General features: G+C 35.6%; 1 protein-coding gene across 12 annotated transcripts in view; it reads right to left on the reverse strand.

Annotated features, from left to right (window-relative positions):
- Positions 1-16060, reverse strand: part of CSPP1 (centrosome and spindle pole associated protein 1) — a 58115-nt gene that overhangs the window by 15042 nt on the left and 27013 nt on the right. For 11 of the 12 annotated variants that reach the window (XM_061448343.1, XM_061448344.1, XM_061448336.1 and 8 more), the window contains 13 exons: positions 15219-15337; positions 14386-14476; positions 13880-14000; positions 11940-12087; positions 9558-9710; positions 8681-8793; positions 7509-7658; positions 6077-6220; positions 5162-5266; positions 4155-4221; positions 2588-2708; positions 1711-1872; positions 264-401 (listed from right to left, as the gene is read on the reverse strand). In XM_061448343.1, coding sequence (XP_061304327.1) covers positions 395-401; positions 1711-1872; positions 2588-2708; positions 4155-4221; positions 5162-5266; positions 6077-6220; positions 7509-7658; positions 8681-8793; positions 9558-9710; positions 11940-12087; positions 13880-14000; positions 14386-14476; positions 15219-15337 — 1501 coding nt within the window. In that variant the 3' untranslated portion in view covers positions 264-394. Of the gene's footprint in view, positions 1-260; positions 402-1710; positions 1873-2587; positions 2709-4154; positions 4222-5161; positions 5267-6076; positions 6221-7508; positions 7659-8680; positions 8794-9557; positions 9711-11939; positions 12088-13879; positions 14001-14385; positions 14477-15218; positions 15338-16060 lie in introns of those variants that run through there. The other variant, XM_061448347.1, reaches the window with a different exon arrangement.

Here is a 16060-nt window from a genome sequence, read left to right on the forward strand (position 1 = left end):
TTTAAGCACTAGTTAAATTACCTTCAGGGAACCAAAGAGAAAACAGCCACAGTAATTAAAAAACAAGATGAGACAAAAACAAAAAACAGCAATTTCTTTTGTGCTTTACATTATGACAGCATTTCAGCATCCAGTGTTTTACTGTTTTGTACCACAGTGCTGACACTGAACTTGAAAGAAGTACAGCTGGTGGCTTTTAATTCTTATCAAATACAAAACAAAAAAACAAAAATCATTATCTCAGATCTTTCATTCCTTACATTCTGTTTCTCTCCTTGTTCTCATTCTGTCAAGTTTCTTTTGCTGCTCCCTCAACAGTGCCTGCTGTTGAATCTCTAGAGTCTGGTCATCTTTTGGAGAATCAGGATACATGTGCCTCAAGGCCATTCGTGTCTCAGAATCTAGAGCAAAGACATGAAATTTAAATTCTTCCCTAAGCCAACTTTTCCTAAAAAACATTTTTAAAGAGCTAGCAACAGATACAAGGTAATAAAAAAACATTAAAAATAATGGTGACATTGCCCAAGAGGATAAGCCACTTTTGTAATGATTTTCTGGTAAAGGAGGAACAGAAAGTTACACAGAATCATAATTTGTTGGTGGGCAAAAAAAAACATAAATCTAGTTCACTCTACTTTCAGTAACATCATAGTATCAAATGCATAAGAGCCTTAAGAAATGCATAAGAAGCCTAAGAAATTCAAGCAGCAAGGACTAGAAGCTAGGTGAGTACTCTGAGTGATAACTTGGCATCACAATGTGTATTGTGTGCAATTGCAGAAACAGCCACACAGAAAGACATATACCTATATACACACACCTGGGTCAGAGCAATCCCAGGCACAGCTACAGGTTGGGCAAAGAAGAGATTCAGAGCAGCCCTGTGGAGAATGACTTGGAAGTGCTGGTCAATGAGAAAATGAACAGGAGCCAGCAGTGTGCACCTGCACCCCAGAAAGCCAACCATATCCCAGGCTGCATCAAAAGGAGCGTGATCAGCAGGTCAAAGGAGGTGATCCTGCCCCTCTGCTCTTGTGAGGCCTCACCTGGAGTATTGTGTGCAGTTCTGGTGTCCTCAACATAAAAGGACATGGAACTGTTGGAACAAGTACAGAGGAGGACCACGAGGATGATCAGGGGGCTGGAGCACCTCCCGTATGAAGATGGACTGAGAAAGTTGGGGCTGTTCAGCCTGGAGAAGAGAAGGCTGCGTGGAGACCTCATAGCAGCCTTCCAGTAACGGAAGGGGGCCTCTAGGGATGCTGGGGAGGGACTCTTCATTAGGGACTGTAGTGATAGGACAAGGGGGAACGGGTTAAAACTTAAACAGGGGAAGTTTAGATTGGCTATAAGGAGGAAATTCTTTCCTGTTAGGGAGGTGAGGCACTGGAATAGGTTGCCCAGGGATGCTGTGAATACTCCATCCCTGGCAGTGTTCAAGACCAGGTTGGACGAGGCCTTGGGTGATATGGTTTAATGTGAGGTGTCCCTGCCCATGGCAGGGAGGCTGGAACTTGATGACCTTAAGGTCCTTTCCAACCCTATTCTATGATTCTATGATTCTATATACAAAATGCTGTCTACAAAGTATGTTGAATCTGGGCAGTAACTGTGAAAAGCCTGACTTTTATTTCTGTCTCTAAACCCTGGGTGGCATGCAAGAGGATGGATGCTTCACTACTTTTCTTCATCAATAACAAGAAGATCTACCTGCCTTTGTGTTTAAGTTCATTAAATTCCCGGATATTCTGTATATTGACAGGATCTCGTGCCTCCTTTGAGGAAAGTCGCCTTACTGGAGCCTGCAGACGAAGCCTGGCCATCTCAAATATGTCCTTTTGATTCTTCTCTCTCCTCCCGCTTGAAAAGTTTCTAAACCAAGAAGAATAAAATTAAACTCTGTAATATTAGTAAGTTGGGTGGAAATACAATATTGATAAAGCTCCTTTTATCTTATTTTTATCTAAATTTAGATAAATTATCTTTTATCTAAATAAAGCTATCAAAACAAGAATATAAATTTGAAAGTAATGACATTGCATATTGCATTAGAGATAACTTAAAAAACACTAATTTATAGAGTGGAACCAAGACTGAAGATCTGATTAATCTTCACCAACTAATTGGCATGATTAACTGATATATTTTGAAAGTAAGTAAGCCAATTTTTTTAATTGAAAAGTGCATGATTTTCAATAAAAAAGAAAGTACTTCCAACAGCAATACGCTATTCATGAGCATATTCATCAGCACTGGTACTGCAGTTTACAGATACAAATTACACACTAGGAAAAAAGGTAATGAGAGAAAATTCTGCCACAGACATCTATTCTGGACCACTCTCTAAGACAGGGTTATTGCAACTTTCTACCTTACCAGTACAACCATTCTTACCCTAAGCTTTACCAAAATTCTTCAAAAAACAAACATATACATTAGAAAAAATGAAGAAAAGTTCATATACAAGTTCTATCTTTATATTCCATTTCACTCATGTATATTAGCCAGTTAATAATACTACTAATACACAGTAGCCTTGAGTTGCTATGCAAAATCTAACTTTTAAAACTGAAGATGAAATTCTCACCGTTTAATTGGTACATCATCATCACTGGCCACATTTAGCAACTGTTCCTGCAGCCGCCTCTCCTCGCTACGAAGCTGTTTTCTCATCTCTGATAACTCATTTATCATATTCTTTCTGTCCTCTGGAATTTAACACAAGCAATTTAAAAATAAAGAGTGTCAGAGAGACTCTTCTGCCCATCCCATAAATGGAAGGTGAAAGAAAAAAAAAAAAGGCGAGATAATGAACTGTTAATTCAAAAAAGGATTATACAAGCACAAGAATCACAGCGTTTGATACACTAGAAGTTAGGTCACAGCTAGTATTTTGACACTGCACAAGGACCAGATCCTCTGAACAGCAGAAAGCATCCAAACTTCAATGGAAATGTTTCACTGGATTTAAAAAAGGAAAATTAAATACCAGCAACTGGGTGCTGCCAGTAAATAGCCTTATTTTTAAATCAGCAAATCCACACAGTCCTCAGAGTTCCAGAGGCAGATGAGAGGAATAGAGGTGGTATCAGCAAGCACACAACCTCATTTCTGTTTTCTGACTCAAAAGTGGGATACTTGTCTGCTAAGTGCAGACTCTCTTAAGTGTTCAAGAGTTCTAATTTCAACACTTATTTTTAGTACATGTTTATGTTGACTTTTTAGATCTATTTTGGGACTAAGCTGGTTTTTTATGGTCAGAACAGCCTCCCTCCACAAGTTAAAACAGTTTCATCAATTCCTTATTTTCCAAATAATGTGCTTAATAATCTGATATTTTACTGGCCTTTTCTGAGTCCAGAAGCTAGAAGAAAAGCATATTTTTCTAGCTTAAATCCTCAAACATAAAATTTAACTCGTATATCTTCATTTCTGTCATGACAAATGATCTGAGTCAATTGATTTCCTAGAGCTGCATTAAGAGCCACTCTGCCCTCCATCGAGTGGAAGAGATGTAATTCCCCTGGATGCACCCTGGTATTGACTGCAGATGGGTAGCATTTTAGGACATCATTTACTGTTACATTCCATGTGATGCTTCTTTCATACTTGTAAAAAAGAATCAGAAGGAAAATTACCGCCTTTCACCTACATATTGCCAAGATAACTAACATATAAAGAGCAAAGGAGATCGTCCCAGCACATCTGAATTTTAAAACCACCACCGAAAGTGAAAAGGAACGATCAGAGGATTAGGCAGATTAACAAAGGAAAGTAGAATTTAAGAATTAGGAGTGCAATGCTCTACACATTGTTGGTCTAACCCTTAGCACAGCCAATCCAACTCTCCCATTTTGCACACAGCCTTCATCACTGTCTTGACTGAAAGACCAGCACTTCCCATGCAGATTATTTCATTATCAGAATTTTTATCAAAAAAAATATTTCCTGATGAAGACACATAATAAATGCATTTTTATTCTACATTAATACAGCAAACACACTGTACTAATAAACTGATAATATTCAGACAGAGGGAACACATAGAAATGCAAACTTTGTAAGACAGTTCCTTTGCAGGTAAGAAAGAGAACTGTAACTGAGAGCAATTTTGGTGTAATAGGAAGCGAGCTTGCAATAAAGATGATACCTACCAAATGCACGCAACTGATTTCTTCTAGCGGGGACAGGTGGAGAAGGAGCCCTTGGTTTTGGAGGATCCTAGTGATCATAATGAATATGAAATGTTGATATGTCAAAGGAAGAAAATATAGCAGACATAAGAACATTTTATTGTACTTATGTAGTACATTTTAAATTAAGTACATTTTATTTCCTTGTTATAATTTAAATTAACTACCTCTACTTCTGGAAGACAGACTAGTAACTTTACAGGCTGTTAATGCCTAAGGTGTTTTAAAATCTGTGTAACCTAAATTATTATGATAATACCTATAACGGACTATTCAGAGATCTAAGCAAAGCTATACCACGTACTGAAAAGACAGAAATAAGCTGACCTTCCTCCAGAGCATTCATAACATCTAGGGAAAACAACAGTTTTGAGTAAGGCCTAAAGTCTTACTTAAAACATTTTCTGAAGCTTCACTAAAAAGTGAAAATATTTGCCAAATAATCCTTTCCATGGCAAATTCATTTTTCTAAATTTTTACCCCATTCATACAGTTGGTAAAAAAAAACAACAAAAAAAACAACAAAAAATGCATTCCCAACAAAAAGTCATAAGTGTAGCCTGAGATTCAAGTATCATAGATGATTACATTGTAACAGCTAGGAATCAACTTCATGCCTGAGCTAAATTTTCTGATTGAACACAGTGAGTTGCCAGATTAGACATAAACTTTCTTATCCTAAAAATTAGGATCATTAGGCTCTGAGTAAGTCTGGACAGTGTATGCACACTCAAAAATCAGGTGCTCATCTCTACAGAAAATGCACATGCAGGAAAAAAAATAAACACTGCCCCACATTTTCTTCAGTATTTTGAATAAAATTGAACATTAAATTTCGGAGCTACAAGACCGGCTACTATAAAGACTGTCTCCAGTTATTTATGGTATTCCAGAATAACTGGCAAACATTAAAATATAAAATAAAAAACATTAAATAAGTGAGTAAAAGTTTACTATAAAAATCATACATGTGCATAGTAAGATGTATGGCTCTCAGCAGAGGGAATCCTTTCTTCTTTTCTTATTAATTTGTTCTGAAGAGCAGGAACAATGGGAGAAGGCTGCCTTGAAATCTGAAAGGAGGAAAGCAAGAAATTACATTCCTATAGATTCTGAATAAAGTATTATCATCAACAGAAAGACCTTTGTTAATATTTTTCATTTGACAGAAAAATGCTTTTGCTTACTTTAATTATTTATTTAATTTGCTTTCAGCTCTTAACTGCATAAAGTTATTGCAAAAATTATTTCCTATGATTACATTTTCTACCTACAGTAATTTTAATCTTTTTTTCCTAGGATGTAGGGTTTTTAATTTATGGTTAAGTTACATATCTTTTTTTCCTCTAAACACTTTCATCTGTTTATTTCAGAGAAATGACATGTAGACGTTTCTAGAAGAGAAAATGTTTTGTAATTTACTTAGATTTTGTCCATCAGAATTCTGTGTTATGGATTTCTTACATCATCCAGGTCAAGAAAAAAAATAATTAAGATACAAAGAATACCACTGTTAAAGATGAACAGTCCTACAGTCCTCTAAATTATATAACTTCATTCTTATTTGTACTTGGGCCTTAGTAAAAGCAGGCCAGGGTACTTAACAGCAGATATAAAACTTAACTATAGAATGCAGCTTGCTCTTACTTATATTGCCTTTCCTTTTTTTTAAATGCAGATTTGATCAGCAAGATAAACTGCTGCTGTCTCTCCGATTTTATGATTAGCTATTCTCTGTGTGTGCACTAAGTGTATGGCAGCTCAAGAAACTAAAAGGGGAACACTGAGGGCAGAATTCTAAGAAATCACACAATTCCTTTAAAATACAGTTATTTTTAAGTTAGAAAGTAGGATTTTTATCTTAGAAAGTCACTGAAGCATACCATCTTTTTTTCCTCTTCCATCTTTTCTTTCTCAATATATTGTCTAAGTTGTTCATTTTGCTTTTGTTCTTTTTCTTTTCTTTTTTCTGCCTCTTTTTGCCTCTCTTCATCTAATCGAATTATTTCTTTATTTTTCAATTTTCGCTGTAACACAAACATTATCAGTACATAAAAAAGACTCAACATTATTGAAGTTTTGTTTTATTTGTCTTTGAGAAGTTAAAATTACACAAAGTGATTAGCATGAAATGAAAAGCGTATTTCATAAGGCTGACTTCACAAATTCAAATTAAAAAATATGCCAGGCAAATATTAAACAACTGCAGTCCTGGCTGTGCCTAACATCATGTAACAGAATTTCTAATAACTTCAATGAACACCAGTTTGTGTTCCCAGATCTGCCACCAGTTAAGGTTAAACTATAGGAGTCATTTCTGAAGATCTGGATTCAAACAAAACTTACTGCAAACATGCACCATGCTATCACAAGCCCACAGGGAAAATTATCATCCAGTCTCATCTTAATCTTGTGTCCGTGAAAATCTATGACACCAGTTAGCTTCCTAACTCTATACTACACGAGTTCTATTATCCAGAAGACAACATTCATCCAACTAACTTGCTCATACTAGAATAAGACAATCTAAGCTAAGTGTTGTGTCTTGGAAATCTTGAAGTACTACATCCTGAACTGATCCTCCATAATCCCACAAGGTACTGAGAGATTTTTCCATCACCCACAGCCTTGTGTCCTTTTCCTATGATTATTTATGAGATTCTGAATTATGCAAATTCATTCCATTTTCCAAGCCTGATAAATAAAATTTCTGGGTTTGAATTAAACCCCAAGTTTATCTCCGTGAAAAGTATTCATTAGATTTCCTTGTCATTCTTCCAAAACAAGCAGTATTCTGATCTCAAAGATATATCCTGGCCAATTCAAAAAAAAAGGTTTACAAAATCTTCCTGTACAGCTAGGTTCAGAATACAAATAATTCCATGACAGCTAGGCTTAAGAGGCTAACAAAAACTGGTGGCTTGGGGTTTGGTTTTTTTGTTTGTTTTTTGCTTGTTTGGGGGGTTTTTGGTTGGTTGGTTTGGGGATTATTTTTTTTTAATTCACCAATTTGACAAAGCTTTTTATTGGTCGTCTTTCCTTTAACAAGGAGAGCACCACTGTCAATTATAAAACTATAGAGCTTTTCTTAGAGGAATGAAAACGTACTTCAAATTGGTAGTATACCATAAAAAGTGAGAAAAATGTGCTAGTTAATACCAGCAATTTTCAACCTCTCCTACGGCTAATGTAGACCCATTTTAAAACAAAGAACAGTTGACAGGACACTTCCCAGTTCACCTTCTCAATCCAGAAGACAAATATTACAAAGGGTCAATTTCAGATGGAAGAAAGTCAAGGTATCAAACACTACACCTCCTCCTCTTTCCTTCTTTCCTTCTCTTGTTCCTCTTCATATGCCTTTCGAATTCTCATCCTCTGTTCTGCTAGTTGTTTTTCTTCTTTTTCTTCTTCCAGTCTCAGTTTTTCTCGCTCTGCTTCTTCCCTACGTCTCTTTTCTTCAATCTAGAAAATAAAGCAAAGGAGTACTCAACTTCAATATTTACCATCATGATCTTCTATGACTTCTGCAATACCTACTTGCACAAAGATTGTATGAAGCAACTGAAAGAATTATAGGGTCAGTTATACATTTCAGCTTCAAAATTCCTTTAAAATGAAATTATTTCTTTTGGGCCACTATTTACAGAACCAGCTTCCCATAAGAACACGAATTATAAATGCTACTAATAAAACTTGGATTTTTCCTAACATCAACTCTACTTCACATGTGCTAGAATAATACTTTTCTTTACTGGTTAAATAACAGAATATAGGAAATTTTTTTAGATACAGTGCTGGCTTACTAAAGGCAAAGGTCTCCCCATTCTTTATTCTTTTCTGCAGCACCATACATAGAAGGAAACCTTGATCTTTTCTTTTTAAGAGATCCCCATCAAGCCACTGTATGACATTCATATTCTCTAAAATTATCTAGGATTTCCCTGATACTGATACTTAATTAATTTGATATTTAATTCTCACACCACAAGATTATATGCAAAGTATTACAGACAGAAGAAGATAGAAGCTGGTAGAAGAACAATCATGTTTTATATACCCATCAATAGGTAACTACACTGTTATTGTCTTACTGATCACCATTCCTTCTAATGAACATGCATTTGTAACATATAGACTTCCAAGGGCAAATATCTTTGTTTCTTTACATATGTATGTATGCAAACTTGTACTGTATGCACAGTTCGGAACTCAATATTGTATTTAGAGAGCTATACTTCGAAAAAAAAATAAAGAGACAGAACCCATATTAATGAAGCCACTATTAACAGCCTTACTTTTACTAGCACCTCTTATGTAAGGCAAAATCTGAGAGACTCAATAGCACATAGTTCTTAATACACCTCTTGTGTACAGAGTTGGGTATGACTAGGTAAAATCTTTTGTCAGCAGTGATTATTTACTTTGACATTAACCCCTCTTGTTAGAATTTGTTTAACCAGATGAAAACTAGTGTCCAGATTCACCTGTAGACGAAGAAAGTTCTTGTACGACTCCTGTCGCTTAAGATGCTGTGGAGATGGTAGTTCACCGAACACACTACCTCGAGCAAAAGGAGAGGTCTGTGCAAATTCAAAACCTAAGACGGGAAGGAAATTACAGGTAAAAATCAAAGCAAATTTAAGACAGCAAGCCAGATTGAAGAAGCAGGAATCTGAGACTCTTGTTTCAAAAGGTAGTTCATGACAGCCATAATTCAAGGCAATAGCTGAAAAGAATATCTGGGAATAAAAGTTCTTACATTGTCTGCCTAGAATACTGTCAGGTTTTAACTGCTTAGACTATGGTCAGGTCTGGAGTACCACAGTGCTCTCATTTAGATGCCTTGCAGAAGGTAAAAGGATAAAGATGCGTTAGTTTTTAAATAGGAAAATAAAATCCCTGAAACATGGAGGCAGTGAACAGGGCTGCATATATACCCAATTTACCTGTAACTTTTTAGAATTTGTTAACCTAGTTACTGTACCAATTTCACTTTAACCTGTAACACCATATATCTGCAGACCCTTCTCCTTTTATTCCTACTATACAGTTGTATTTTACTGTGTCAATTAAAATAAATATGTATGAAGATTTGATTAGATAACACTGAACCCAGAAAACTAATAATACTGATCCTGACTGTTTAGTGCTAAAAGTTACTGGTTATCACTGAGATAAGAAAACGCATTTTCAGTGCACACAGTGACAGCAATGAAGAAGTCTGGGAAAGAAGCATGATAGTGACTTTGCAGGTAAAGAGCACTAACGCTATCACAGGACTACTAGAAAGGAGTAAAGAAACTAGAGAATTTTGATCACTAAGACCTATAAATAGAGCTATAATACAGTATTCTTAAAAACCTGCTATTTTATTTGTAGATGCTTCTGTGTTCTCAGGTCTTGGGGAGGCCAAACTTAGGTCAACAGACACATTAGCCCTTTTATCTTCATATAGTCTTGCCTCTGGATTATGATATGCATCTTCATTTTGCTTGTGCATCATATTCAAGTCCGCTAAAGGAAAGGGGAAATAACTGTTTATAATAATTTATTCTCATAAAAGGCATGTTCACCACAGATTCTCAAAAAAAAAAATGATTTTTGAGCGGACTCAACTTTTTATGGGCGTACCAACTATGGAAACAAAAAATTTAAGGAAAGATAAGAATACAGAAGCTGTAAGTAAAATATTAATCATTAGGAACTCACTGATTTTAAAATACTTATTTTGTTGTTTTTTTTTTTGCCAGGAATGATTCTTCAGAGCAAACCTCCCCACTCCTCTGACCAAAAAATGCCATGAAATGGAAAGATAAAGAGCTCAAAGACAAGAATGACTGATATGTCTGTGTTGGCCAGCATGTATTCAGAAACCACCCCTTCTTTAAAACTGTAAAATAATTTTGAGGTTAGTATTGGTATTTTAAGTACTGAATCTCTATTTGATTACTATAAGGGCAATAAGCATAACTGAACATTGAAGTGTATTTTCATCTTCGTGTCTTCAGTAGTAATCCAGATGCAGATTTCTGTACACAAGCAAAACAATGCCATCCAACAGTTACACCACAATTTACATACTGCCTCCCAAATACCACAAAAATCCCCAATCAGAGATGTTAAAATATTGTTTCTGATAATTATGAATTATGGTAGTCATTTAAGCACACAAATTCCAGGAACTTTAAATAACATCTCTCTCTATAGAGCAGCCTTTGCATACATCCGAGTTGCAAAAGCTATTTATGGACATTTTCAGGATAAAAAGACAAAAGAAGAGATATAAAGAGAGACACAGGTCAGAAAGCATGTTATGTTTCATGACATTTGACTCATAGCTTAACCATTACGCTGCTAAACTATGGTGAAAAAAGAATAACTTTACATGTGTAATTCAGGAAAACAGGCTAAGAAATTTCTTTCACTTGGTTCCTCATTTATAGATGAAGATAAGCTTCTCAGAATATGCAGGAATACAAAGAGCTCAGGCTAATATGAGATTCCTACATTCTCCTCTGACTACTCACACCATTGTGAAGTCTAGAGGAGCCAGACACTTAAACGCAGCGCCTAAAGTTAAGCAGTGTGAACACCTCTGTTTGCTCTGGGGATAAACACAAGCTTGGATCCTCAACAAATGATTCTAAACTTATAATTTGGGCACACAATCTTTAAAAATCATTTAAACTCTCTTTCCTTCCCTCAAACTACACTATGAATTTATCCATATGACACTCAGGTGTCATAACACTGAAACTATAATTATTTGTATATAAACTATTATCCAGTAAGTGCTCCATGCTTTGAAGATTCTCAGATTACCAGGAGACTTTCAAATCTAATCAGAATCAACATTATATTCCAATAACTAGAAAATCAATTTATTCACATTAAAAATCAATAGTTATAAAACTGTAAGACTCACTCACTCAGATGCTAAAGGCAAGAATTAAGAGAGGTGGCATGGGCCAAGATTTTGAAATATAAAAATCTAATTGTGCTTACATACTATTTTTATTTTAGATATAATATTCCTGAAGGGCTCACTAAGAACCAGGATCAGGAATCTGAGTTTTAATCTTACATCTATCCCTGACGTACTAGAGGGGTGAATGAACTCCCCTGGATCATAGCTATCTCTCAGCTCACTGCTTCCATCTTGTATGAAATAACATTTGGGAAAAAACAAACTTTAAAAAACATTACTGCTGACTGCTATTTATATAGCTGTTCGGCAGCAGTGTTACTTGGGTAAATTTAAATATTCCACTTAACTTTCTATATTTATTCAAGCATGCTTCCCTTTTCCATGTCACAAACAGAGATTTCTAAGCCTAGGAGATACTTTAAAAAAAAAAAAAAAGAATCGGAAAAAAAAAAAAAGTTCCTGTGCAATGTTTAAATAAAAGCCTTCACAACAGACTTCAGCACATTTGTATTGCAGATGATTCTAACAGCTTGTTTTCCTCCTTCTTCCTTTACTATTGCATCGTGTCCTTAACTCTAGCTGACATATCCCATGTTTCCCATTTTGTTCAAATTGTACTCTTTGAATGATTCTACAGAAATCAAAATAATCACTTAAGTATTCCTAGAGTGCATCTGATTGAAACAAGTACATCTATTTGTCAATAAAAGGCTACCAGTGTTGCAAAACAAGGAACAACATATCTGAATAGAGCCTTTACAAGAGCAAGAAAACATCAGTCTTGAAAATACAACCCACAATTTTGGCAAACTTACTTATCAGATTTCCTTTTGGATCTCTGAGAGGGGCACCACCACCACATTTTCCCCAGGGGTTGTAATTCCTCATTTCTGCTTCTAACTTGGCTTCATAGCGTTCCTTCTCCTCCTTCTCTTGCCTGCGTCGTTCCTCCCTTTCTCTTATCTAAAAACAAACCAAAGTCAGTTGCCTAAAAATATCAATATATTGATATGTTGAGTAATCAGTATTATTGAGTAGTCAATAAATTTTAATTGAAAGTTAACAGAGGAAACTGAGAGCTATAATTATCCATTCCCCCATTTGTATCAAGCAAACTGCAAACATTTCACTGCCTATACTGCAGGCAGTACATTGAACACTGTTGTTGAAACATGCACGTTCATTGTCCATAATCACAGAAAAACATACAGATACACGTTATAAGACTTCCAGGTTTCAGTAAAAGTCACAACTGACACTTGCAGCAGATCAAAACTCCCATAACTTTGGATCTTGGATACAGAGATTGCCTGAAAATTAAACAGGCAAAATCCTACAATACTACAGCACTTGCTTCTCTCAACTTAGACTAGAGATGACATGAGATAAAGACTCCTAACAATGAATGATTTAACAGAATGCTACACAACTCTATAAATAGTTTTCTGCAGTAATACATGATGATGTATGCAAATAACAAAGAACCGTTCATATGGTTCGTTCCTCCTTTTCTTCAAAATCAGGTTAAATTTAAGTTACAGTCTCCTAATAACTTCATGTAGCATTTATAGAGACAGCAGCTGTTAAAAAAAAAAAATCCACCTTCCATTCAAAGCTTTTAAAACATTAGCCACTATGCAGGTAGCTGTGTTTTCCTTAAGCCTGTTTTTTCTGTGCATTAGATAAACACTTCTCCTTATTAAGGAGTCTTATCTCCTAAGAGATAAAATAAGTCAACACAAAGACCCATCTAGCCCTTTTGACTGTTAACAAAAATGGTCAGGCAGGTTTGTCTACAGGAAAAAAGGCAGAATACCTTCTGTTTGCTTTCAACCATAAGCAGCATAGTAACTTTGAAAGACTGTATTGTGCAACATCTTTTAGACCTTTATGTCAAATTGTGCAGCCTCTCATATGGCAAGATAAAATTTACTTCTATAGAAGCACAAGTGAAGACTACAGTGAAAAAAAACGCCTTCAGAGAACATAAGTACAATATCAGACACTATTCCTACATGTCTGTTCTTAATTTTAGTTTAATTGGAAGCCTCTTCTTTATCCCTATTAGAATTAGAATATTTTTATAGTAATTATTAACCTCCACTGAACAAATACAGAAAGAAGAGTAAGAAAATGTCAGTGCCACTGAACTAGGTTCTAGCAAAACCTCTTCTGAAATAACATATATATCATGGTTGAATACAAATAAAAACTCCCATTAGGTGCAGCTGCTAAAAACCACTACGATCAGAGGGGACCAGGATGCCTACTCGAAGACAGGAGACTCAAGAAATTTGTCTAATCTATCAAAAAGGAAGCTGAAAAGAGGTAATAAGACTCCACTTACACTGGAAGTAAACATTAGGAAAGCTTTTGAATTAGCATCCAAATGATCATGAAGAACTTAGTGAAATTAGAGTGTTTCTAATTATGCTCAAAAGCATAACAGAAGTATCAGAGCAATACATCTCATTGCTTTTAAGATGCTGGTAGATGTTTATGATAATAATTATATAAAACTCCATGACTGGAACTAAGCTGTTTGCTGTCAGTCTTAACAGTCTCTCTGCCTCTGAAAAACTATGAAGAGCTAAAATGAGCTAGAGTCACAGGAATGGGGGGAAGTGATGAAGGGAGAGGAGCTAAAAAGCTTTTTACTTATAACCTAAAATATGTTTGAAAGAGTACTAGAGTTACAACTATTATATGTTAAATGGTAAAACAAGAAAGCATCAGAAGCTTTATCACTCAGTACCTGCTGTTGTAATTCTTGTTGATAAGATAATGTTGCCTCTTTGGAAGGCTTTGTTTTTTCTTCAGAAAATACTCCTGTGCTTAATTGTCCATCTCCTGAATTCCTCTGTCCAATGCTACTTCTGAATTAGAAAAAACACACATATAAAAGGAAAACATCATAGGGTCCAGAAGGGGGGGAGGTGGAAGGGAAGTGGAGTAGAGAGCTGTTAAAAAATTAAATAAAAAATAAAAAATAAAAAAATTAGAAAAACCCTGCATGAAATATTTAAGAGCTGCTGTTTCCCACAGCCTGGCACTTCAATGTCTCAAACATTTTCATAAATCCATAGAAAAACACGATTTCACTGAATAATGTTAAGATAGAAATTCTTCATTAGAAGTCTGAAGAATTGTCTTTAACATACTTTATTTCCAAGGCATATCCATTTGTTAGCAAAATACTTCCATCATGAAAAGTGTGTCAACACAGATAAATACAAAGAACATGAATAAAACAATACTTACACAGATTGTTCCACTGGGGCTTGACCTAAAGAAGGATCCAGATTAGGTGTGGGTTGCATTCCCATCTGTAAGTGACCCATACCTGTGCCATCTAAAGAGTACAACAAAAAAACTAGTATTTTAAATTTTGAATGCTCCAATATAAACACTTGCCATTACTTAAAAGAACAGAGCTCACTGTTCAAACTGCAGAATTACAAACAGGACTCTCAACTTCTGTAACAAACTTTTCTAAGAAAGGAAAATAAGAAAAAGCAAGAAAATAGAAACAAAGTTAGAAAAAAAGGAAAAACAAAGTTAGAAAAAAAGGAAAAATAAAGAAAAAAGAAACCAAACACCATACAATCCAGCCCCTCCCCAACACATCACAGTTGTTTCACTCATTAAATCATCATGAAGCAAAGAGTAAATAAAAAAAAAAGTTCTTAAGATAAAAAGTTTGATTACTTCTTACAGTTCCTTTAAAAATACTTAAAATCATATCTGGATTGTAATAACACCTAAACAAGTAATCAATTGTAACATGATTTAAGCAATTTCATTACCAAAACTAAGAAGAAAATTATCTGGGAGGAGCAGTGGCTAAGTAGCTGAGACTAGAGCTTGTTCAAGCAATTAACAAGATTTCTGGATTCCATATCCCCTTTTGCAGTTGGAGAAAACTACTTAATTCAAAACCAATACTGGCAAAAAGCCTACTTTTCATTCAATACCCATCTAAGAAATGAGTTTAAATTGCTATTATTAGTTCTACCTTATTCATCATTTAACTACATGAAAAGCAGTCACCTGAGTCACTCTAACAACCAATCCACCTAAAATCATCAACTTACAATATGCAAGATAGGGATCCAAAGGATTCCTAGCCCCATAAAAGTAATATGCATCATCGTAAGGCGTTCTATAGTTGTCTGTCAACACTGGCGGTGGAGGTGGTGGCATCGGTGCAAGCCTTAAAGAAAGAGGAACATAATTTTTTGGCTTGTTGTACCACTGAAAAGAGATCATTAAAAGAAGAAAGAAGGCAAGGGGAGGGAGGGAGGGAGGAGAGAGAGAATTCACTATGGGAAAATTCTAGATTTAGCTTATCCCAAGGCCTCTCCTTAGTGCCATTCATAAGTGTCAGTAGGGAATGAACCTTCCTCTAAGGAGTAGTATGTCAACCCTCACTATTCCAGAAATCTAAAGAACATAACCAAGTATGCCTTCTTTAACTGGTCCAGTTAATGATACCTACTGGTTACATCAGTAACAGTAAATAAAACAAGCCAAGGATTAGTCTTCTGGTCAAAGGGCAAGTGGCACAGCACAACTTCAGCCACATGCCTAAAACTCCTTTCGTCTCCTTAAACAGTTTAGTTTCAAGTCACAGCACCTACCAGAAGCTGTCCTTGCCCACACTGCATTCCTGGGCTTAGCCCTGGGGTTCGTTTAATTAACAGGGTCTGAACTCCTGCCATACCAGCCTCCTAATGACATGGATACTGCTGGGCATGTGCCCAAGAATTCTTGCAATATGGTTCAATATTATAGCCATGAACATCATTGCTACAGCATGACCCTCATTCTACACAAACATACACTAAGCAGGAGCTGTCTTCACAGACAATCCAGCCTCCCCAGATTTTTCACAATAAATTGTGAAGAAACAGACATTAAAAGTTTATTTCAGAAC

This window comes from Pezoporus flaviventris, unplaced genomic scaffold (genome assembly GCF_033815535.1).
Source record: "Pezoporus flaviventris isolate CSIRO_AGI_PZ_B2104156 unplaced genomic scaffold, CSIRO_AGI_Pfla_v1 ptg000007l, whole genome shotgun sequence".
NCBI classification, from domain to species: domain Eukaryota; kingdom Metazoa; phylum Chordata; class Aves; order Psittaciformes; family Psittacidae; genus Pezoporus; species Pezoporus flaviventris.